Here is a 23091-nt window from a genome sequence, read left to right as displayed (position 1 = left end):
ACAAAAGTCTTAATGAAGATTTTCACAAACAGGCACCATCTGTACATCTGTATTTGCTGCCATCTCTCTCTTTCTCTCTTATTCTCTGCCTATCAGTTCCTCCCTTCTTTTTTAAATTTTTTTATACACAGGTATAGTTTTTATTCTCACTCTTAAACACAGCTGGCAGTCAGTGGGCTGCTTCGACATCACACCTCCGACTAGCACAGCTGCTTGCCAACGCACAATCACACACACACACACACCACACTCCAGATGGTGTAATATCTACTCAATGTTTTAGTGAAAGGATTAAAGGTATCATTAACTAAAATTGAGTTTCATAGAGGAAGTGCTACTCTTCAGTGTAACACCCCTGCTGAGAGACTGAAGCTACACTACCGGCTTTTGTTTATAATCATTTTTTAGTAGATTATGTTTTCCCTCTAAAAGTCCCTGTCTGTGGATCTTTTTCTTATCTGATTACATCTTATTCTGATGTTTATAGACAATGTCAAGACGGTCTGTTTCAGTCAATATGTTGCTTTTATCCAATTCATTCTCAATGTCCCAGGGTCAGTATATGGGGATGAGGGGTGGCGGTATGCAGTGTATTTTTTTGACCACTAGAAGCAGCCAAAATAATACAGTTTCCCAAATCTTACAAATAGGGGCTTTAAAATCACAATGATGATGATACAAAGTCTGAATTGTCCCCTTATCAAACATTATGATGGTAATACCAATACCTCATTTACTAAAAATATGATTTGTATTTGTGGAATGTACAATAAGGTGTCAAAACTTTAAAGTGATGCTACATTTGCTGAACAGCGGCCACCGTGTTTGGCAGTTAGAGAAAATTGGTGAGTGCAAAATGCACTGTAACAATAGTACAAGAAGCAAAGAGTATTAAAGTCTGCAGACTAGCTCAACGGTCGGTTACACAGCAATATCTATCAAACATTGGCTAGAATTAGCCACCATAAGCTACTGGTCGAACCATACCAGGTAAGGCTGTAGCAGCAAAATTGCTGAGTGTATTGAATTGAGCGAGGGTGTGTTTGAGAGCTTATGAGTTGAATATTTGACTTGTAGAAGAAAGAATTTCTTTCATCAGACATCACAAAGTATTGCTTTCAAATAATATATGGACCTAAAATCTACTGTACAGCTAATATTAACAGTAATTGGAACATTTGATTATGTTTACACTTTTGCATTGGTTTATTACTTCCTTGATTGTTATTTTGATTAGTTTTATGTATTAACTGTAGCTTTCAACAGTGACGCCACATGAGTAAACCAGAGATTTACATGTATATTTGTTTCTTTGTTTATTTTTGATGTTTACTTACGTTGGCAGTTTCTTGCTGTGATGGCGTCTCCATAGTAACCTTCAGCGCAACTGTCGCAAGCCGCACCACCATAACCTTGGCGACAGCGCAGACACTGGCCTGTGATTGGATTACAGCTACCTGGCACGGATAGGTCCAGGTTGCCATGGCAATCACAGGGCTGGCAGGAGCCTCCTGGCACAGTTGGCTGGCCGTAATATCCGTTGGAACATCTAGGAGGCAGCAGAGAGACAGAGAGTCGTAGTGATAATGCTGTTTCATATTGGATGCTCTGTATATCATCTGGTGCCTGGGTGTTAACACAAAGAGGATATGTGGGAACACTCTACAGGCTGTAACATTTCTAATTTGGCATCACAAATTACTTAAACATGTCAAGACAAACAAATCCTGGAGATATTCTGCTACAGTTCCTTTGAAAGGGCCTCTATATTAGTGAGGTCTGACAATTTCTGACTTTGGCGACTTCTAGTCATAGCGTCGAATAAGACACTGATCTGCCTTTAAGAATGAATATGTTGAAACTGACTGAACTAGTTTTCACCAGGAATGTCTCATTTTTTTACAGACAAAAACAATAATTTGAAAGATGCTATAATCACATACAATTCTTCACATCAGGGCTGTAAAGAACCTCAACATTTGGATCACCGTCTCAGCCTTAGGGTGCCTCAAAGTTGTAGCGAAAAGATGTCACGGCAATTTTAATTTAGGATACTACTGAATCAGGTCACATTGAAAGAGCAGATAGAAGAGACACACATCTTGCTAGAAAATACAGTTTTCCTCTGCTTTCATTTAGAAGCTTATCTTCGAAAATGTAGTGCTGCTCATCTTTTAAGGGCTGCAAGAAAATATGCGGTAGCTCACCTCTTCTTTCTTTCTTTTGTACAGTATCTAACAACTAAAGAAAGAAACATCTCTAAGCAGGTAAAATAAAGTTCCCCTTAGCTTTCAGCTCGCATACGATACTCATCTGCAAATACACAATCGCTAATTACAGTAGGTCTCATTCCACAGGAGTTAGCAACCGATGCCAACCAAAATCTCCACCATCAGCAAGCAATAAAGCTCATCTAGCTGTGCTCCAAGGGAATGATCAGCATTGTTATCATGAGTCTTTGACCAGACTGCTTGGCTAAAGGTACCTGTTGTATAATTCATATTAGCACACACTTGCATCACATACTGTACACACACACAAGCATTATCCCATAGATATACACACAAAGCGCTAGAGGGCAAACACCCAAACCAAACATTTACAGACATGAAATGAGAGTTTATAAAAATAAGCTCTAATAGAGATTTTTAAAAATGAGATTCAGTGTCTTCGGGCAGTTCGTTCCAAAACAGTTTATTTACAGCAGACTATCAGGTTTTACTCAGAGTAAAAATATTAAATACATCTGAGAAAATACATTAACAAAAATGTGTGATGTAATAATAAACATGTTTTTTGGAGGTGATTCTTAAAGATATTAAGAAATCATATGTTTCTAGAGAAAAAAAAACATGTTTCCTAGTATCTTTGTGGTGTCAGCAAATGACTAATACTTTTACTGAACATAATTGAGACACTGTCTGGCTAATAAATCAAAATGTAATTTGATTCTATTGTGTTATCAAGTTCACTGTATTTGAAAAATGACATGAAGGAAAATGCCATAAAATTACATCCTCTTGATTGGTATTGGTCGTGGAAACAAAAATATGAAATGGTTGTTAGCACCCTTGAGCAAGGACAAGGACACACAAATGTGTCAACTGTCACACCATTTAAGGACTTTTATTTTTGCTTTTCAGACTCTTTCATTTGATTAATAATAAGAGGAAGCATATAAGAGAAAATATATCAACCTGAGAGTGCTGCACCGTGACAAGAGCCACTGAAACTAAATAAAACAAGCTGAAATAAAGCTCTACAGGCTGATAAGGGAATTGAGATAAAAGAGGAGAGGACGGGTGAGAGAGACCAAAGGGAGGAGGAGGGAGGAGGAGGGTGGGAGGTCTTCACATTGGAAAGAGAATTGAATTTAGAGAGGAGGGAAAAGAAAGGACAGAGAGAGGGAAAGAGTCAAGAGCAGCCAGCCATTATTACCACTGACCCTCCTCAATAGAACTGGTTTATTAGCTTGTGTGTGCGTGTTGTTGAAGTGAGCGCGTGTGTGTGTGTGTATTGCTGTTGGTGTGTGTGTAGTGCTTTGAGCACATCCTTCATAGTCAAGTGGGGAAATGTACTATCAGCAATCTCACTTCTTGATAGGAGAGGAAAGAATGTGTGTGTGTTCTGTTTGGTAGACAAATTCATACTTTGGGGCTTCTATTCAACTCTGTTATCTTCTATTCTATTCCATACTGTCGTGGTATCTTGGTATCGTATGTGTGGTTCCTTTTTTATAAGGCCTCAGGAGGAAGTGAAGGTATTTATACTGGGGAGTCTAGAGTGTGTGAAGGAGATATATTATGGGGGTCAGACACCTGGTCAAAACCATCAGAGGGTACAGGAAGCAGATGGTGAGCACAAGTGGTAGAGAGTTACAGAAGAAGAGGGAGAGGGGTTGGGATCGTAAACGTTATGTTCTTTTATTTTTAGTGTTATGAAAGGGGAGTTGGCGCCAGGGGATGACAGGCTGCTCCCCTCAAACATTCTTTTTCTCTGTAACTTTTAAAGCATTTTGAGATCATTTTGTTTTGTGTTACTGCATACTTTCTGTTGAAAGTAAAAATTGGGGCTGTTTCACAAAGTAAATGGGACTTCCATATAAATAAAAATGCTGTAGATTTAAAGATATTAAAGGGTGGGTACTTTTTTTTTGAGTTTCTGACGTTTTTATATCATTCTGTAGCTTCACATTAGTGTTCCATATGTATTTAAATCTGAAAGTTCACATTTTTGTCCGTTTGTTTTAGCATCAAAATATCATTTTCCCAAGCCCTTCTAAAAACTTTCACCCACGTGACCAGATGTAGGTTTCTGCATGATGACATTGCCACATATAAACAGATAGAAACCCCCTAGTCCACCTAGACAGTAGTCACAGTGACAGACTGAGAGCTCACTGTTGCTGCCGCTCTGCCAAACGTGCTAACAGACACACAGACACACACAGACAGAGCAGTCACTGTTGCTGCTGCTCACAGTTTCAAAAATAAACTCTGAGCTCTCCTCCCGCCAGTAAACACCTCCGGATCAGAGCAGAATCTGGTGTGACTTGTGGGTGTTATTTTTCATGCTCTAACTTACAGTGAGCAAGTATGACACTGCTTTTTGCTAAAGGCTGAGTAGGCATTTCAATTTGAAAAACCTGTAAAGGAACACAGGTGGAGACCTTCTCTTTGGATTCCGCCATATTTCTCTTTTGGTCGTTGCCTTGGCAATGCGCATCCATGAATTGGGGGTCAGAGATTCTGAAGGAGCACGAAGGGAAGGGTGCATTTGTTTGCAGAATGACTGACTCTACCTTTAAGGCAGGAAAATAAGGTCAATAAGGTCTTATTGTCATGATCCTGTGTCTGCTTAACCTGCTGCCACTCTACAGGTGGCTCTCTCCTTGTGTGTGTGTGTGTGTGTGTGTGATTGTGTGAGTGGAGACAGGTGTGCTGGAGTCAAAGCAGAGCCCAGCTGTACCTCATCACTGTTATCAAGCTACAAACACCCAGCTCTGCCACTACCACCCTGCCAGATCGTAGCCTCTGCTTCAGTCAGTGTTACTACGCTTCAAGCCATTTCACCTGCATTTATCCAGTTTTCTTGTTGTTGCCTTATTTCCTGTGCCTAACCCTGTTTCCTGCCTCCTGCAGTTCCATCTGCTCTGTCTCCTGCTCGTCTCCAGTCCCTTGTCTCGTCTCATCAGCCCTGCTTCCCTTCCCTGGATCCCTGCTCTTCCCAGCTTCCAGCCCAATCCTCAGCCCCAGTTCCCAGTTACTAGCCCAAGCTTACCCAGGCCTGCCCAGTCTTCATAATAAATACCTTGTTTCTATCATAGCCCTGTCTCCATGCCATTGAGTGTCTGCACTTCACCTGCTCCGTCCTTTCTGCCAAAGTCAAACAGTTTTTTTTTTTCTTATGAGAGACTCTTTCTGTTTGTGCTGTTGTCACTGGATTGAAGTGGATGTGGTTCAATTGTTTAAAGTCTGATGACAGTTGCAGCGTTGTTTGCTTATTTTACAAGTTCACTGTAGATCAAATGCGATCAAACCATATACCTGCACAATGCTAATGAAGCAGATAAGCTGGGAGTTAAGCTCATAATTAATGATATCTAGTTTTTTTTATTTTTCTCTGAACCTTAACTTTGGTTGCTGCTTATTAAGTCCCACCTTTGATTCTGTTGGTGTCTCGTTTTATCACACTTTATATCAAAGCCAACAGTTGTTGTGTCTCATACTTAAAAGAGGAGAGCCAGACAGACAGACAAGGTGAGAGACATACAGACTGAGGCACATAATTTTTATAAGAAATAAGTCCTGACATTTTTAGTCTTTTATCTTTCTTCATCAGACACTCAATGTCACTCTTCCCTTCTAAAACATTGTGTTACTTTTCTAAAACTTACCAAAGTGCCAAAAAAAAATCAAGTAGACATTTCCAATTTTCTGTCCTAATTTCATGATTTCACTTTTCAATATTATCATATACCAGAGCTGTTTTATAACTGGTATTGACTCATGATTTAGTCAAGGCTGTGGACAATTCAAAATCTTTTTAAATTAAATTGTATTCAGTGTCTGCTCAGGTTTGTATTTATTCACAAGACATTGACAGTATTCATTAAAACTACAGCAACCATTTCTTCTAGTAATGCTGAACTAATACTATGCAAATACTAATTTTAACACTGCAAGTACTCTATTACCAATAATACCTCAGTGCATATAGTATAATTATAGTATAATTTGGTTGGATGTTAGGCTTAGTTTTTCCTTTTCTAATTGACCAGACTGTAATTTTTTAAGGCTGTTAGGTTAATACTGCTAAATTTAATAACATTTAAGATCATCATAACCATTATAATAGCTTTCCATTTTTCTAGATGAACAGGTAACCGATTAAAGTGAGAGATGGTGTTGAGTCAACAAAATCTAAATGAATGTGTAAAACCTGAATTACCTTTAAAGACCAATAACTTCCAGACATACTGGCAAACCCTAAACAGCACTAAATAACAGCTTACAAGTCATAGTGTTTTGGTTGACTTATTTGTTAGACAGCTGCATTTAAAAAGCTTTCAGCTAAATTCTAAATGGCTGTTTATGGACAGGAAATTAAAAAGCAGAATCACTTTGCAGCAAGGGGATAGTCTATTAGCATGGGTGGAATAGAGTAGCTTATTTTGTTAAAGCCCATAATACAGACAAATTGGCACATTACAATTAATTACCACTAACAACAACAAAAGCACTGTAGATAATGAAGTGTAATGGCAGGTAGTGTGCAGCAGATATCAATTAGACTAATAGAACAAGAAACAACCTACTGCTGATTACCTCTTTAATACAGTCATTAGTAATAAAATATTATTTTACATTATATAAGCTCCTATGTGCTTTAAGTCAGTGCAGCAAACAACAGTCTCTATCTTTGTTTCTCTCTCCTTTTTGTTTACCAGCCGTCCTCTCTCACTGACTGGAGGTAACATATGGCATCAGAAAAGCACATGAACACAAGATTGTAAATACACAGATGCATTCTGTATATTCAACAGCACATCACATTCACATCAACATATACATACACGTAGGCTCTCTCACCAGAACAAACCAGCAAACAAACTCTCAAAGCCTTCTGATCATCTTTTGTTGCATTAAAAAAACACATACATTTTAATAAATACACACTCACTAATGGTTGGACATGGAAGTACACTGGAATAGTTGACATACTGGTTAGGCGTCCAGTCTGCACTAGACTATGTCTGTCAATATCTGGGTTTTATTGCAATGAAGATGCCATACTGTGAGTTAAATAAATGGACTGACAGTGAGTCAGTTTGCCTTCCAGAGGCAAATGAGGTTTATAAAAAGACTAACAGGCAGACAGAGAGATTCTGCTGTGGACAGCATGGCGAGGCATGCAGACTATGCAGGGCAGCGAGCTGAGGCCCTGTAGCCACCGGCACCTCTCTTTTAACTGGCAACACACAGCAAAGGCCTGGTGAAAGTGGAAGTGAACACCTATTTGAAGCACAGTGCCTCTTACCAAAATTATTTTTATATTATTACCCACCAAACAATGACTGATAACAAAATAGAAATTCTATTTTTTTACCATGACAGCATTTTCCATTGCTATCATCAACAAGGAAAATAGACAGCTTGTACAGGAGGTGAAGCACAGTCTACAGAAATTCAAATTTCAGTAACAGAAAATTCAAGAATGAATGCATCATACTGTAAAGTTCAGTGTATACAATATCCTATAATGTTGTATTCAGTGATAAACCATAAGAAAATCAAGCCAGCACTTTGAAGATGTCTCTTGAAATCTTGATACCCAACCAGACCTAGTTTGATATAATGCAGTCTAGTCAATATTCTCCAATGTCCAGAGTATGATGGCTATAAATCAATTGGTTTGGTATTTGGGCACCACTTTCAAACAAAGCATCCTCTGTACAGGGTTTATAAGTTATTTCTAATGGCTTTATTAATGATTAATAAATAATTTACTAAAACTTTAATCAGTTAAGTCATTAACAAGAACAACATTGGTTGGACTGTTTGACCACTTAACTGGACCAAGATCAATTCATTTAAAACTTATTAACATTTACAACTGCAGACTTAATACAGTAGATCGAAACCCCTTTAAATGACTTATTAGCATTTTTAACTTTAGACTTGATGGCTTATTAAAAAGTGAGAAACATGAGTATTTATTTATGATAAATTATAAACATTACCAAATAGAAGGTATAGACAAAACCCAAAAGTTGTTCTTAATAATGATCTATAATGCAGTAGTAAATGACTCTTAACTCATAAAACCTTTATAGAGGGTGACAAATAAGAAATAGATGCCAATATTTATGTGTGATTCTTTCTTATGTGTCTTCATGGTACCTCTCTGACAAATCTGGTACTGCAGACCTTCATACAGAAAAACTTGAGAAAACAAGCGATAGAAAACATTCCTCTTTCCACAAGAAATATATGAGTTTTATGAGACCACTTTTTTATGTACAATGTGTATTGAATATAGAAATAGAAAATAAAGTACCTCACATCATGGCAAGGACTTTAACCTCAGGTTTACGTCATACCTCAGCTCACACAACAATATGGTGCCAACAACATTCATTTGCTATTCAATGTTCAGCTGGCTTAAGTTACTAAACACAAGGCTTTTTCTGACAGCCTGAATTTTCAGAAATACAAGGCTAACACCTGCACCAGCAACATTTTTGTACAGGAATTAAACAACAATAATATTCTCCAAAATGAACCAAATTAAAGATACTGAGTACTACCTCATAATTTGGACTGTGGCCATTTTCAGGTCAATACAAAAACAGTCCACATGTATTTCACTGAGCCTGGGTGGTGAAAGATAACATTTACTCTGTCTGCATCACCAAACAGTAAAGACAGTAAATCCTGAAGTTTTAACAAGATTAACATCTAGAGACACTTTTCATTAGTCCAAATTGGTAAAGACACTCACAGCTAATGGAACAAGAATCAGTCAGTCAACTAATAAATACGCTGTGCACAGACAGCTAGATGGACATATAAGAAAGCACTCAAACACAAGCTAATGAGCAGCAGGTTCTGTTTTCATTTGGGAATGGCTGACTGCTGTCCAGAGTTATTTTCAAGTTGTCATTCTGAGGAATGACAACAATAATAATGGTTGTATTTTTAAGATGAGTGTTCTTATGCACACTTGAAATTATGCAGGTAATTCTGTACTGACGCCACAATTTGGTCATGAAACATACTTAGTGCTTAACTGAGTAACGTTTTATTCATGTTAATGCTGTTGTAAATTGTTAAAAAATATTTAAAATTTACCAGATTTATGACATTTTTGATTAACAGCGATGAAGTCATTTTCCAGATCTTTATTAAGTAGTAATGAACTTAGCTAAACTTTAAAATCAACTTAAAGACATAACATTTGACATAAAGGCATATAGTTTGTGCATATGTGTGTTTTCTTTTGTGTGATTTTCTATGTTTAACTTTTGACATTCAGTGGGTGTTTTGTGTGTGTGTGTGTGTTACCTGTCACATCGTGGCCCTGTGTATCCAGGCTGACACTGGTCGCACAGCAACTCCCCTTCTTCACCTAGGTGGCAGGTGGGGCTGAAGCTGTTGTGATTGCCGAGTCGACGTTGTTGTTGTTTTTGTTGAAGTTGTTGATGGATCCCGTAACGTTGTCCCAGTGCGGAGAGGGGGAAGAGGAAGAGGAAGAAGAGGAGAGGACAGAGACGGGTTAAGGCCATTGTTCGTCTCCCTCTGCACACACACACACCTGTGTCCCTACTTTCACTTTTCAATCCTCACATTCACACTTTGAGAGACACGCACTGAACCTCTTGTCTCTCTCACAGCCACATCTCACATCTGTCTGTACTTTCACACACTCCTGAATTTGAAATCACTCTTCTTCCCTACGAATTGTACCCAAAATGAACTGAGAGAGAGACACAGAGACAGAGTGAAGCAATAGTCTCTTACCCTCATTCTGTCACCCTCCCACTTCCATAAACTATAGATAGTTCTGCTGGCTCGGGTTCCAGGTCCCAGACTGACTCACTAGCTGACAGACAGGATCGCTAACTGTGAGCTAGCTGACCGAGTTATAAGTAAGCTAGCTTGGCCAGTGAGTGTTAGCAACAAATATCTTTAAAATAACACTCAACTGTTATATAAAATGGGTAATAATTGAATAATAGCTGTTGTATTAAAGGGGGAAAAAACATTTTTACAATATTTTTTAAACCAACTATACTCATAATGGCCAGAAGTTACTGTATATCAGGTGGGTGTAGAAGTTTCTTTTCAAAATTGTTTTACAGATGAACATGTGTGAAACAAGTAAAAATTTCTCCCAAAAGAAATGTTTGTGTGTAAAATTTTGAGAAAATAGTTTGATTCAAGAGGTGCACATTGTTAATTATGTGGATAATGTTATTTTGGAATATGTCATTTTATATCATAATAATGAATTGTTAAAAAATAGGTCAAATAACCGGACAGGAATGTTTGTTTTTAGTTAATCAGATAGGTGCTTCTTTATATTCATGCAAATGTAATCCAAATAGCTTGGAAAGGCGCCACATTCCTCTAAATCAGTTGTTCTAATAATAGAACATGCTGAAAGCTTTTAATCTATACAGATGTAATACAGATCTGCATTAAGATTTTTGGAGAATATTTAAATCCTGAGAGTATTTGGGCTTTTTACAAGGAATAATTGTTTAAAATTTCAAGTGAGTCAGACTCAACACCACAAAAATATTGTCTTATAAGTTTATCTTGCCGTGTGCACAAGTCATCTAAAATTGGTTAAAATTGCACAAATGTGTAATTTAATTAGGCAAAGTCTACACAGAAAAAAACAATGACAGAAAAATGGGTGGAATATCAATATACATCAATTACATTTTTTTTTTCCAGGCCATTAATGTATGTTATGTGCCAAAAAAATTTGATGAAATTTGTAAGAAGAGTGGTGAAAGAAGAGGAATTGAATTTTTGGGTGAAAATGTTTATGGCCCATATGTATAGACCCTATGGATAGATTGATAGATACTGCTTACTGACAGAAAAGACTGGAAACATCCTTGGCAGTGAGGTAATTAAGCCCTGGTGTAAATAAAAAGGAACAGCACTGAAAGACTAAACTAATTTCTATTGATTCGCTACAAATCGCCACCCTGCTTCCTATGCTGAAACTAATATGGACAGCACTTTGTCAGAGCTTAGACATTACTGCTAACCGAAACAGTCTGGCTGGCTGGCTGGCTATTTGAGTGATTGGCTTGAGTGAACATAAGGGACTAGATGGCTATTTTGAGGGGCTGAGAGGAACAGCACCTTCAAGCTATTATTACTGGAGGGGTTAGAGGGAGAAAGAAAAGCTGAGAAGAGAGAGAGAGAGTTGTGTCTTTCTTTAGCTCTGAGAAGTTTGGACATGACGTGTCATGACTGCATGAAAATTCTCAGCTGCTGCTGTCTGTGTGTGTGCGTGTGTGTGTGTGTGTGTGTGTGTATGTGTGTCCATGCTGGTGACATCTGTGCACCTAACATACAGCATCTCTCTCTGGCCACTTAGAGAAATTGCAGATGCATATTAGCAGAGGTAATATTTCCTGCCGTGAACTAACGCTTCTATATTTTTTGTGTGTATCAGTTTCCATCAGAAAGCCCTCTGAAAATCCAAGGATCAAGTGGTGACCCCAGTCTTTGTAAGACCATAAAAATATACCTGACCAGGTTTCATCGCCAGGTAGGCGATCTCACAGGAAGATGGAAGGTTGATCAGGGCCAACAATGGCCATGAAGACATGTATTTTTTATCCATGGGCCAACACTGTTTAGCTAGGCGGACTAATGCTCAAACATACCTTTTCCAGTGAATAATCAATAATAGCTGTTATGAATTTGATCAATCATGAGTTTATTAATAGACGGTGCAACTGCATTCACAGAGACAGATATAATTGCTTTTCTGTTGCATGAACAACAATTATTTGAGCCTGTGATGTAAGCACAGCAAGTGGTTTTCCATACCAGACTAATAGTATGGTAAAAGGTTTAAACTACTGCAATAACATGTGGGAGGTCTGGGTTTACAACTGTGTAACATTTTCTGGCCGAATTTACATTGATTCTACCAACAGTGATGACATTTCCACCCACAGAGATAATGTTTATCCACTTATTTTGATGCTCCTACCTGCTATGATATTTCTATGCATGTGATTACCATGATATTCATACAGTGATGAAGCTGCTTTCTGTGGTGATATCTTTTTAAGACCAAAAAAAAAGTAGTCTGAGTGTGAGGAGAGGAGAGTAGAGGAGAGGAGAACATTACTAGGAGACAGGTCAAAAAGAGAGAATTGGGGCCACAGAGTCATTGGGGTCAGCAGTGATAGATTGAGGCATTTGATTAAATTGTGTCATCATGGCGGAATTAGCCCTGGCGTCTTGATAACTTACTTGTTGCCAGGCAGATTGAGCGGACAAGCGCAGGGCTGACAATCCGCAGGTGACCCTTTGGTGGCGTTGCCATAGTAACCATGTAGGCAGGTGTCACAGTGGGGGCCTGTGGTGTGGTGGGAACAGTCCTGGAGGAGACACAAAGGTTAAAGTTCATTTATGTCATGAGAACCAAGCTATTTGGCAAACAAGCCGTTTGATCAATCACCCACAATTCATGTGTTTTCAGGCAGGTTCACCACTTTCTAAATTTTCATTCAAGTAACACTTTCTTTCTTCTTTCTTTTTTTTTTTTAGTCCTGACAGACAGTGCATGTTTATTTAGTGTTTGTTTGGTGTTGTTAGGTGGGAAAACAAACTGATGATGAAATTGTATAGTAAGTGACAAATCAAGTAAATTTGTAATTAATAGAGCTAAAGCTAAAGATATTGAAAGTCAGAAAGATAAAAACTAAAAAAGGCTCAAGGGTTACAGCACTGCAATAAGGAAAGAGAAAACATTTGAAACAAAGAAACATTTTTTTTATAAAAGCATGTTGTGATCAAATAATGCTGTCAAATTAAATTATTATCAAGCAGAGAGCATGAGGAGAAACAATCCCGAGGAGGTCAAGGTTAATGATATGGTTTAGTATTAGCGTCACATCACATTTTGTTACAACAGTAACTAAGCACATGACTCACAGGGACAATCAAACACTCGCACTAATGTCCCTCAGAACCTGTCAACAAATGTGTGTATTGGGGAAAGTGTTACACTACTTTTTTTTTTATTTTTAGTTTTTTCCTTTAGGTGGTTTTCTGTAGCCTGCTTTGTCGACTTGTTTCTGCTTAATGCTAACCACTGAGGGTGTAATGATACATTCAGTTTACAGTTCAGCACAATACACAATACAGGGTTTATGGTTCAGTACTCCCCATTATTATTATTACAATGGTCTGACTGATTTTTCTGCCATAAATTATTATGGCAGAATAATTAATACTGTTGATTATTATTATTTTATTCCATCTTTTTATTCTTTGACCACTATCATTGTATATCTACAGGTTGATCACTTGTTTTTTCCCTTCCTCAGAAAACACAGTCCTCGAGGAAGTGTGTGCCTCTATCTGTCTGCCTGTCACTGTGTATGAATATGTAAACAGGAAGTGTATGTGTGCAAGTGTGTGTGTGTACATCTATGAGTGACTTAATGTCAACTTGTCTCTTTTTCTTTGTATGCGTGTGTGTGTGTGTGTGTGTGTGTGCGAGAGAGAAGAGAGAGAGAGAGAGAGAGAGACCCTGCCAGTCTGTCTGTCTTTTTCTGTCTCAGAGAGTGTGTGTTCTCTCTCTGACATATCCCAGCATCCTCCTCATCTATAATGAAACATAACATGGTAATACAAAACCCACAGCTCTCTCTCTCTCTCGGTGTGTGTGTGTGTGTGTGTGTGTGTGTGTGTGTGTGTGTGTGTGTGTTGGAGGTGTGTATTTGATGCTAACTGACAGCTTAAGCCTAAGGCGATGTATTGACGGGGGAGTGACGATGTGTGTGCGGATCCACATGAGCAGGTTGGCATATATGTGTGTGTATGCGCATTTGCACATTGGTGTGTGTGTGTGTGTGTGTGTCATCCTCTTAATGTTTATCTCTGTGTATGTGTAGTTTGTGTGAAACCTGGGTGTAAATGCCATGACCTGAAGTTCCTCTAATGGCCACTAGATGGTGGCTCCACGAAGATTACCTTCTTCCTCTGCAACTGATTTATTGGCAGTTTACAAAAAAGATTGTATTGAAGATAGAGCGACTGAGAAAACTCACAACTACTCTCTTCAATACAATGTTAATGTGTATTTTTTCTTTTCATATGAGACCATTTGAGAGATTAATTCACATGATGGATTGGTAATGGTTGTTGTTACTAGTTTTGATCTGCATAGCGTCTGCTTCAGAGTTAATCAGGAAAAACTCATCAAGAAAGTGCTCAGTATTTTGATTCATAGATATTTATAATCGAATTATTCCCTGATGATTCATTAATGTCATCTCTTCCAGTCTGTTCTCTAGAAACTCAACATTATCTACTATATCGTCCTAGATTAGGTTATTCAGTTATTTAGAAACTACTCATTAACGACTCATTACTTATCAGGTTGTTACTGATTTGTTCTTCATTCCTTTGTAACTACTCTCTACCAAACCCTCATTTCTGCCAAAGTTTGAACAGTTTTGTTGTTTTCTGAGTTCTTCTGACTAGTTTGACGTGGGCAGTGCTTAGTTGGAGAGTGCACCAATCAGGAGTTATGGTAACATTACCTGTAAAATCAAGTGTTACCAAATTTGTACAGTTGTATTAAATCTGATGACAGTTGGTGGGTTGTTTGGTTACATAGTCCTGATGAAGCAAGTTAGAGTAAGAGTTTTTGAGTGTTAAACTCATAGATAATACTGAAAGATGTTTTTTTTTTAACCTTGATTGATGCTTTTTTATTGAGAAGTGTTAGAAAAATGCTTAAAAATAGAAAAATGCTTAAAAATATTTAAAGCCGTGTGTTCAAAGGCTTTAAGATGACATTGAGGCTTAAAGTGTCTCCCAGTCTAAACTCCCTCAGGATATCATCACCAATTGCTGCTGGTTTTGCTCCACTGAAGCTCAAGCTTGTTGCCTAAATTTGGATTTTTGAGCACAATCAACAGACACAATAATGCCAAGATCCAACTCCAGATTTCAGAGACCAATTAGTGACGTCACCGACACTAAATTCATGGTTTTTCTACAGTTTATAGGATCAACTCTGAACTAAAATGAATCAATACTTGTGAGCAATGTAGAGCCTTTCTGAATTATTCATCTGAAAATCAATGCTGTTCATGCAGGCAGGTTGACTGTTCAAAATATAAATAAAAATGTCAGCTCATTTACTCATGACAGACAGGTCACTTACCATTACATCTTAATGATGATAAATAGGGTGACAGCTTTATGACTTAAAAGAGAAATTATAGTCAACATTTTTTTATAATGTATTGAGTACACACACAGTACAAGCAATATTCTGTCTGAAAATTTAACTGTGGCTTGAAAGAAACATTCTGCACCATTTTCAAATGTTTTTCCATTTTAGTATTATCTTTTACAATTTTGTGAATATCAAAAGCAGTAAGGGGCTTTCATGAGGTACATTTGTTGTTCTCAACACTTGATGTCTGGTACTTTTTCTCAAAGAAAAAAGCATACTTTTTATTTGTTTGTTTTTCTTTTTTCTTTGTTTTTCTTTCTTCATTTTTTTTTGGCTTACCAATTTAAAAGAAAGAATAAATAAATAAATGAGACATACAATCAACTTACTGATCATCTTACCAGGCAGTATCCTGTGACCTCGTGGCATTGTGTACCATGTCCATGGCAATGACAAGCTTCACACACACCATTATACCTAATCCCGTTAACCCTCCGGAAACCAGGAATACACTCCTGAAACACACAAACACAAACACATTCAGCAAGATAGGCAGAGTTGTCTATCTTTAAGTTGCTGTAGTGTGAAGTAATTACCCTGTGATCTTCTAATTAGCACCTCAAGTGTGTCTGTTTGTATGCAATTACGTGTGTAATACTGTATGTTTCTGTGGGATTATGTATGTTTGTCTATCTGACTTTTGTAAACTTTGTGCATGTATGAGAGTGTGCCTGTGTGTGTGTGTGTGTGTGTGTGTGTGTGTGTGTGTGTGTGTGTGTGGGTGCATGTATACTAAAATAATATATCAGTCAAGACTCCAATAATTAGGAAGCCTGTGTTCACAAATGCTAAAACATATTTAAGAATCAGGTATATTAAAGACAAACATAATAAAACCACATTTTTTATATGATATATCATAGTGACATTCTTCATCCTTATTATTAACAAATATGCAATTTCTATTTTATTCTATTCTGACATACTGTAACCTAAATCATACCACAGGTTTTTAAAGCTCCATTAGCAATCATGTTGGTATTATTTTGGTATTTAATGTTGGTTGTTTTTGCAAGCTTTGATGAATAAACTATTTATAACTGTCATTGGAAACACATGAATACATTTTCAGAACTTGCTGTCCATGTGTTTGTTGTTTGAGTTATTTTATCTAATCTGTAAATAAGTTGGATGGCATTTTACATTAAAAATGACCAACTTTGTTATATAGTATATACTACTTATGTACTTTTTCCAAGACTGATTTCTATTGGATATTGTGGAGGTTTTAAAAGTTGCAGTGGGTGTGCGTCTGTGTGTTTATGTGTTTATGTGTGCATTTACCTCACAAGAGGTTCCAGCATATCCAGGAGGACAAGAGCAAATTTCCACAGCTGATGCCGTCCTCTCACCTCTGTCAGAGGGATTAGCTACCTGCATTGAGAACAAGTGAAGTCTACATACACACACACACACACACACACAAAGAAGGCATAAACATGTAGCGCATTGGTAGAAGACATACATCTTCACACACTGTACATAAACAGGGCAGTTTAGCTGATTAGGTTTTTAGAACTTTAGATATCTGAATTGATTCTTTCAGGCAGCATCTTTATGTTTAGGTTATAAAAGGTTAAAGTAAAGTTATTTACAGGCAATAAGAAAGGGCTGCTTGAGAGGCAACTGCGAGTAAGTTGTTCTTCTTTATAAAGGCTTATACCAATGGTATCTCAAAACCACTGAAATTTGACGCCACTTTTCGATACATATTTTTAGTTTTATAGCATAGTGTAAAGGCTGTGCAAAAATAATACTTACAGTATGGAAATTTGTTTACTGTATGTTTTGCTGTGAGTGGTGAGCCATCTTAGCAACAACAACCACAACACTGCTGGTTCAAATCTGAGACCTTTGTTGCATCTCTTTCTCCCTAATTTCCTATCATCTCTCCACTATCGCTATAAAATAAAGGCATTAGGCGGTGTATGTTATCATCCACTAATACCTAACAGGTTATGTGTGATAGTGTATTTTACTGCATGAAGTGTACTGTATGTGTGCATGTTTCTGTTCACACCTGTACACAGCGCTGGGTTCTGTGCTATAAGAGGCCCGGACCATCACTTTGGTCACATTGGCCAACACAGACAGAAAATCCCTGCGACTGATTGGCTGTGCTGTCTCTGACACCAGGAAGTTCTCTGGAAGGAGAGCGATGTGATTGGTGCTCGGTGAGGGCGGGTACACCGGCTGGCCGAACCTTCTGTCAATAATCTTGATCCCGCCACCCTGGCAGAGAAAGAGGAAACAAACTTTTTAAGCTCTTTCTATTTTACATGTTGCACTTTTAATTCCATTAATCCACAAAGTTGTTGTTCTCTAAAAGTATGCCTATTTCATGAAAATACGATCATATCCTACTGATTTTGTAACTAAAGAGAGTCAGAGTGAATGATGTGTCATTAGGTAATGAGCTGCAGTTTCTATTGACATTTTGAATGGACTGAATGCAAAGTGAATTGAGCCCAGCCCTCGTATCTGACTATCTCTTGTTGAGAACAGATCAATGGCATGTAGCGGCTAACGCAGAGTGACAACTACTGATGGACGGGGAGAGAGGGAGGGAGAGAGAGAGCTTACTGTGCCAAGAAACCATTAAATAAAAACTAATTGAAAGAGAGGAGATGGAAGATGGGATAGGGAGACAGAAAGCAGAGATACAGACGGAAAGAAAGAAAGGCAGAGACACCTCAGAGGTAACAGTTTTCATTAAGTCTCTGAAAGAAAGGCTTTTACTGTCTATCTTTTATTGTCTCTCACTTCTATTCATCATGCCTAAAAACATTAAAAGGATGAGGCTGGCAGGTTTATATATTCATTATTGTCAACAAAACCCATGGAAAGACCCAACAAAGATATGCTAGTGTGTCCCTCAATACTTTCCAACTGCCATACGCCTCTGTGGCACTCAACCACATGCCCATTGGTTCCTACAGAGGAAATTATATCTTTAAAAACGGGTCACATAAATTAACTTTTTTAAAAATGCCCAGTAATTTCCTAAAACAGCTGGGCACTGTAGTTTTTAGGAAACATCTTTTCAACAGGAGTAAATAGTGCATTTATAGGGACTATTTTCAGCTGTGGATTCACACACGTTTGTTGTGATAGTGAGCACAAACAGCAGTAGGAAGGTGTATGTGGGATTGACTCAAAATAAACTACAGTTCCCACAGTCATCATAATGAAGAGACATGTCACCAAGTAAAAAGGGCGTGGCTCATGGATGTGTTCAATAGTGTTTTATTCTGTTTGTATTATTTGTTTGTTTTTTCATTGAAGGAATAAGCTACAGTATATCAGAACTACTTGTTAATAGGAGTAGTTTATTGTCGGTTTAGTCTTTTCATGGGATTTGTTCAATTAGAGAAAATACAGAATATTGCCAGTCTTGTTCTTTAAGTCTAATAATGGTTCTTAAAATTAAATTTACATTACAAAAACTAAAACCTGGAGTGGAGTGAGATAATTTTGTTTCCATTTCCTTTTTTCGATGTTTCATGAAATAATATCTTTTGTTCTGCGAACAGCACAACTCAAAATACACTGATTTACTTCCGTATGAAGTCTGTTGTTCTGATGTTAATGTTGTGAAATAAATGAGAAACTCAAGTTGCACATTGCTGCAGTGCAGTAAATTGGGCGTTATTGTTGTCATGAAAGTCTTGGTATGTACCTTTTTTTTTTTTTTTTTTACAGCTGTGCTGATGGAGGCTAATAAATTGAGACAAAGACACGGAAATCAACAAAGCCATACAGACAAGCAAAGACAGAGAGATTATTGTCTATTCATATTCACAATAGTAACATTCGAGGCACAAGCTTCTTCCTGTGCTTCACAGAAACCATGGAACAAGCAATATCACAACTCGATGCAGATATGCAGAGTAAACAGTGGAGGGAAAAAAAAAAGGAAACAAAAAGAGACAAAGGCTGAAAGAGAGACAGTGAAGAGGGAGAACGCCAGTTGACAGTGTGTAGGTGGTTCATTATTGTCATCATTTGGAGAGGCTTTTTGTTGACAACAAGACCGACACTTGTCCTCCTCTCCTCCTCCTCCCAACTCCTCCCAGTCTGTCGCTCTCACTGACACGTCTTTAAATAACACAGGCTGATTGGTCTGTGACTACCCATCTCTCAGTTTTCTTTCTTTCTTTCTTTCTTTCTTCCTTACTTCCTTATCTATTTCCTTTCTTACTTCCTCACTTCCTTATTTATTTCCTTCCTCCCTCACTTCCTTCCTTATATATTTCATTCATCCCTTCCTTTCTTATTTATTTATTTGTTACATCCGTCCTTATTTCCTTCCTTCCCTCCTTCCTTCCTCACTTCCTCAATTTCTTCCTTATTTCCTCTTCCTTATTTATCTCCTCCCTTCCTCCCTTCCCTCTTCCATTCCTTTCTTATTTCCTTCCTTCTTTCCTCATTTTCTTATTTATTTCCTTCCTTACTTACTCCCTTTCTTACATCCTTCCTTGCTTCCTTCTTTTCTTCATTCTTCCCTTCCTTACCCCTTCCCTCCTTCCCTCCCTCCATATTCATTTTCTGCCTTCCTTATTTCCTCCCTTCCTTCCTAATGTATTCTCTCCTCACTACCTTACTTATTTCCCCATTTCTTTCATACCTTCCCTCTTCCTTACATCTTTATTTCCTTCGCTATTTCCTTACTTCTTTTCTCATTTTTGTCCTCCCTGCATCCTTATTTATTTTTTTCCTTCCTCCAGTCTTTCCTTCCACCCCATTCTCTCTTCCTTCCTTATTTGTTGTCTTCCTCGATTTCCTCCATTCTTTCCTCCCTCCCTTCCTTCCTAATTTCCTTCCTTACTTCCTCCCACATTTCCTTTCTAACATCCTCCCTTATGTCCTTCCTTACTTCCTCAATTGATTGTTTCCTTCCTTCCTCACTTCCTTCCTTATGTCCTTGTATCCTCACTTCCTTCTTTATGTCCTTCCATCCTCTCTTCCTTATTTCCTTCCTTCCTCCTTCCTCCCTTACTTCCTCAATTCCGTCAATTCTTCCTTAATTCCTTATTTAATTATTTCCTTTGTTCCTCCCTTCCTTCCTTCCTTCGTTCCTCCCTTCACTCATTCCTTATTTCCTCCCTTACTTTATTTTATTTTCTCCCTTACTTCCTCATTTTGCCCTCTTCCTTCCTTCCTTCCTCCCCTTTTCTTTCTGTACAAAATATGTGCATTTTTATCATTGCACTCACCAAAAAATATTTTTGCTGCTCATTAGAGATACAGTATTTGAAAATCTTTCCAACTATTAATTAAAATGTCCTCTTCTTTAACACATCATTGGTAGAAAGTTGTGTGTGCAAAATAACGATCATTTCTGCAGCTCTGGCACACTGAACAAACACACATAAACAAACACACAAAGAATGTTGTTTAGAGATATAGGAGATATAAACAGTTAACTAATAGTGTTGCTGCTTTGCTTATTGCTGCCATACATCATATCACAACTAGCTCATTATAAAGACATAGTGAGACAGAAGGGAGGAGAGACTCTATCTGCATTTTTTATTACTACGTTCAGCAGTTCTCTGCCAGCTGTAGCTGTGTGTGTGTGGGTGTGTGTCTGTTTTAAACAGCTTTTATTGCTACTTCATTTAACGGTCTTCACTGGTGCAAAAGTCAATGGCTTGTGGGAAAAGGTAAATATTGCTGCAGACACAAATACATAGACACAAATAATCACACACGTGTTTATGTTGGTTTCCTCCGGGTATGATCATTTCCTCCCACACCAAAAACAATTTACGTGTTAACTATTAGGAAGACTCCAGTCAAAGTTCTTGACCAAGTTGCTGGCTTCATTTCAGGGCTTAATACAGTGCGACACTTGCCCTTAAAAAGTCAAAACATATTACACACATAATATCTATAATACATGGTACATACAGATACAGTTAGACATTTTAAACAACACTCCATGAGTTGTTATTAATTTTGTATTTCAACTCTCTTTCATTATTTATGTGTGCTTGAAAACTTACCTCTATGATGAGGTCAGGTTCTGAAGTAACCCTGATGGCCCTTTGTTCTCGTTGGTCTGTAGAATAAGACACAGTGTAGACCACACTCCCTCCATAGGCTGAAAGCTGAAAAAAGACAGTAACAGAGGTAAAGAGATTAGTATATTTATGCTGTTTGAGACCGTTTGACTTTTTTTGACCTCACTTTAAAGTAGAGTGCGTCTGTATTTGTTACACTCCACATCAACAGCAGATACAGGAAGAAGGTAAGTCTAAGCAAAGTGAACCAAAACTAAAAGGAATGGTCACATTACGTTTCCATTCAACCAAATTTCTCCACACTCAGCCCTGGAAAAAGGACTTGATGTCACCTTTCTGATGCTGGAAGTAAATGATTATTGATCAGAATAGAATAGTAACTTCAAACCCAGTGCAATAGTGTTTCTATTGGCCAACCAAGCACAATTGCTTGAACAAAGGCAAACTCTGACCTGTGAATCTGCTGGACCTGGCTGGAGATCATACAGGAATAGGAAATATTCAAATTTGTCCATTGTGTGGACTTCAGTAGAAGTATATGGCAAACAGAGTGAATATTCACAGGACAAGAGTGTAATGTGACCTTAATAATTACACAGAGTACTGTATTTAAAATATTTTTAAATCACTGATACAGTACTACTGTAGCAATGCCACTACTACCTCAACCTCAAAACACCAAAACCACTATGACTACTGATACTGCAAATGATAGTGTTTTTCAGTAAAAATGATTTTATAAATATAAAAAAGTAAAGAGAAGAAGAGTATGCTACAATCTTTGTTTTCTTGTGTTGTTTCAGTGCAGTGTTTCTGTTGAGTCCACAGAACGAGTTTTAGATGGGGAAAACGCTGCGTCGGCATGATCCTGGATTTATTATTCCGCTCCAACCTGAACAGTAATGGGTGGGAGAGCGACATAATAATGCCACCATAAAAACAGAGAGAGGGGAACATTGAGGAAGAGGAGAGATGAAGAAATAGAGCTTGAGACAGAGAGATAGAGAGAGAGGGAGTAAGAGGTGGGTTTAATGCCTCTATAAACCTCTTCCATTCTACATCATTACTCTCAGTTCTTAAATCGGGAGGAGGAATCACCCATTTCACAGCTGACTGAAAACACACTCACACACATATACACACCAGCAGCCATGGAGGTGTACTTGGGTGGACATTTTATTGACTAACACTTATTCTCTATCTAACCCCATTTGCTCATTTGGACTTCAAAAGACAGTAAAATCATAGTTTAAACCCACACTGCACTGCATACACGTATCAGACACTCGACCTCCCTTACCATTAGCTAATATGCACTTCAGTATGGACTGTGCATTCACAATCGGGCCTCTTACATACAGTAGGAAAAACTCCATGAGGTGTTTTTTTTCTGTTTGCACAGATGGCATCACTGCAACAGAATAGCAGCATGATGAAAGCAAAGGACACCACAGAAGAATATATAAATTGACAAAGGACTTGAGCAATGAGGTACTGTTTATATTATTTGGTTCAACATAATGTACACCTTAGGCTACTATATAAATTT

At 37.8% G+C, this 23091-nt stretch overlaps 1 protein-coding gene and 1 long non-coding RNA gene across 5 annotated transcripts in view; one reads left to right on the top strand and one right to left on the bottom strand.

Moving 5' to 3' along the window:
- The window catches only part of lama2 (laminin, alpha 2), a 206596-nt gene that overhangs the window by 94174 nt on the left and 89331 nt on the right, over positions 1–23091 (bottom strand). For all 4 annotated transcript variants that reach the window (XM_042389960.1, XM_042389962.1, XM_042389961.1 and 1 more), the window contains exons 15-21: positions 21525–21629; positions 17537–17748; positions 16801–16912; positions 15858–15971; positions 12513–12640; positions 9567–9653; positions 1338–1549 (exon numbers count right to left, since the gene is read on the bottom strand). In XM_042389960.1, the coding sequence (XP_042245894.1) occupies positions 1338–1549; positions 9567–9653; positions 12513–12640; positions 15858–15971; positions 16801–16912; positions 17537–17748; positions 21525–21629 (970 nt within the window). The remainder of the gene's footprint in view (positions 1–1337; positions 1550–9566; positions 9654–12512; positions 12641–15857; positions 15972–16800; positions 16913–17536; positions 17749–21524; positions 21630–23091) is intronic.
- LOC121882036 lies at positions 4974–5325 on the top strand. The gene is made up of 2 exons (XR_006092011.1): positions 4974–5041; positions 5142–5325. It is a non-coding gene; the product is annotated as an uncharacterized LOC121882036 (long non-coding RNA).

The sequence above is a fragment of the Thunnus maccoyii genome, chromosome 17, assembly GCF_910596095.1.
Source record: "Thunnus maccoyii chromosome 17, fThuMac1.1, whole genome shotgun sequence".
Lineage (NCBI taxonomy): Eukaryota > Metazoa > Chordata > Actinopteri > Scombriformes > Scombridae > Thunnus > Thunnus maccoyii.
Note: the sequence above shows the minus strand (reverse complement) of the source record. Positions and strands in the feature narration are given on the sequence as shown.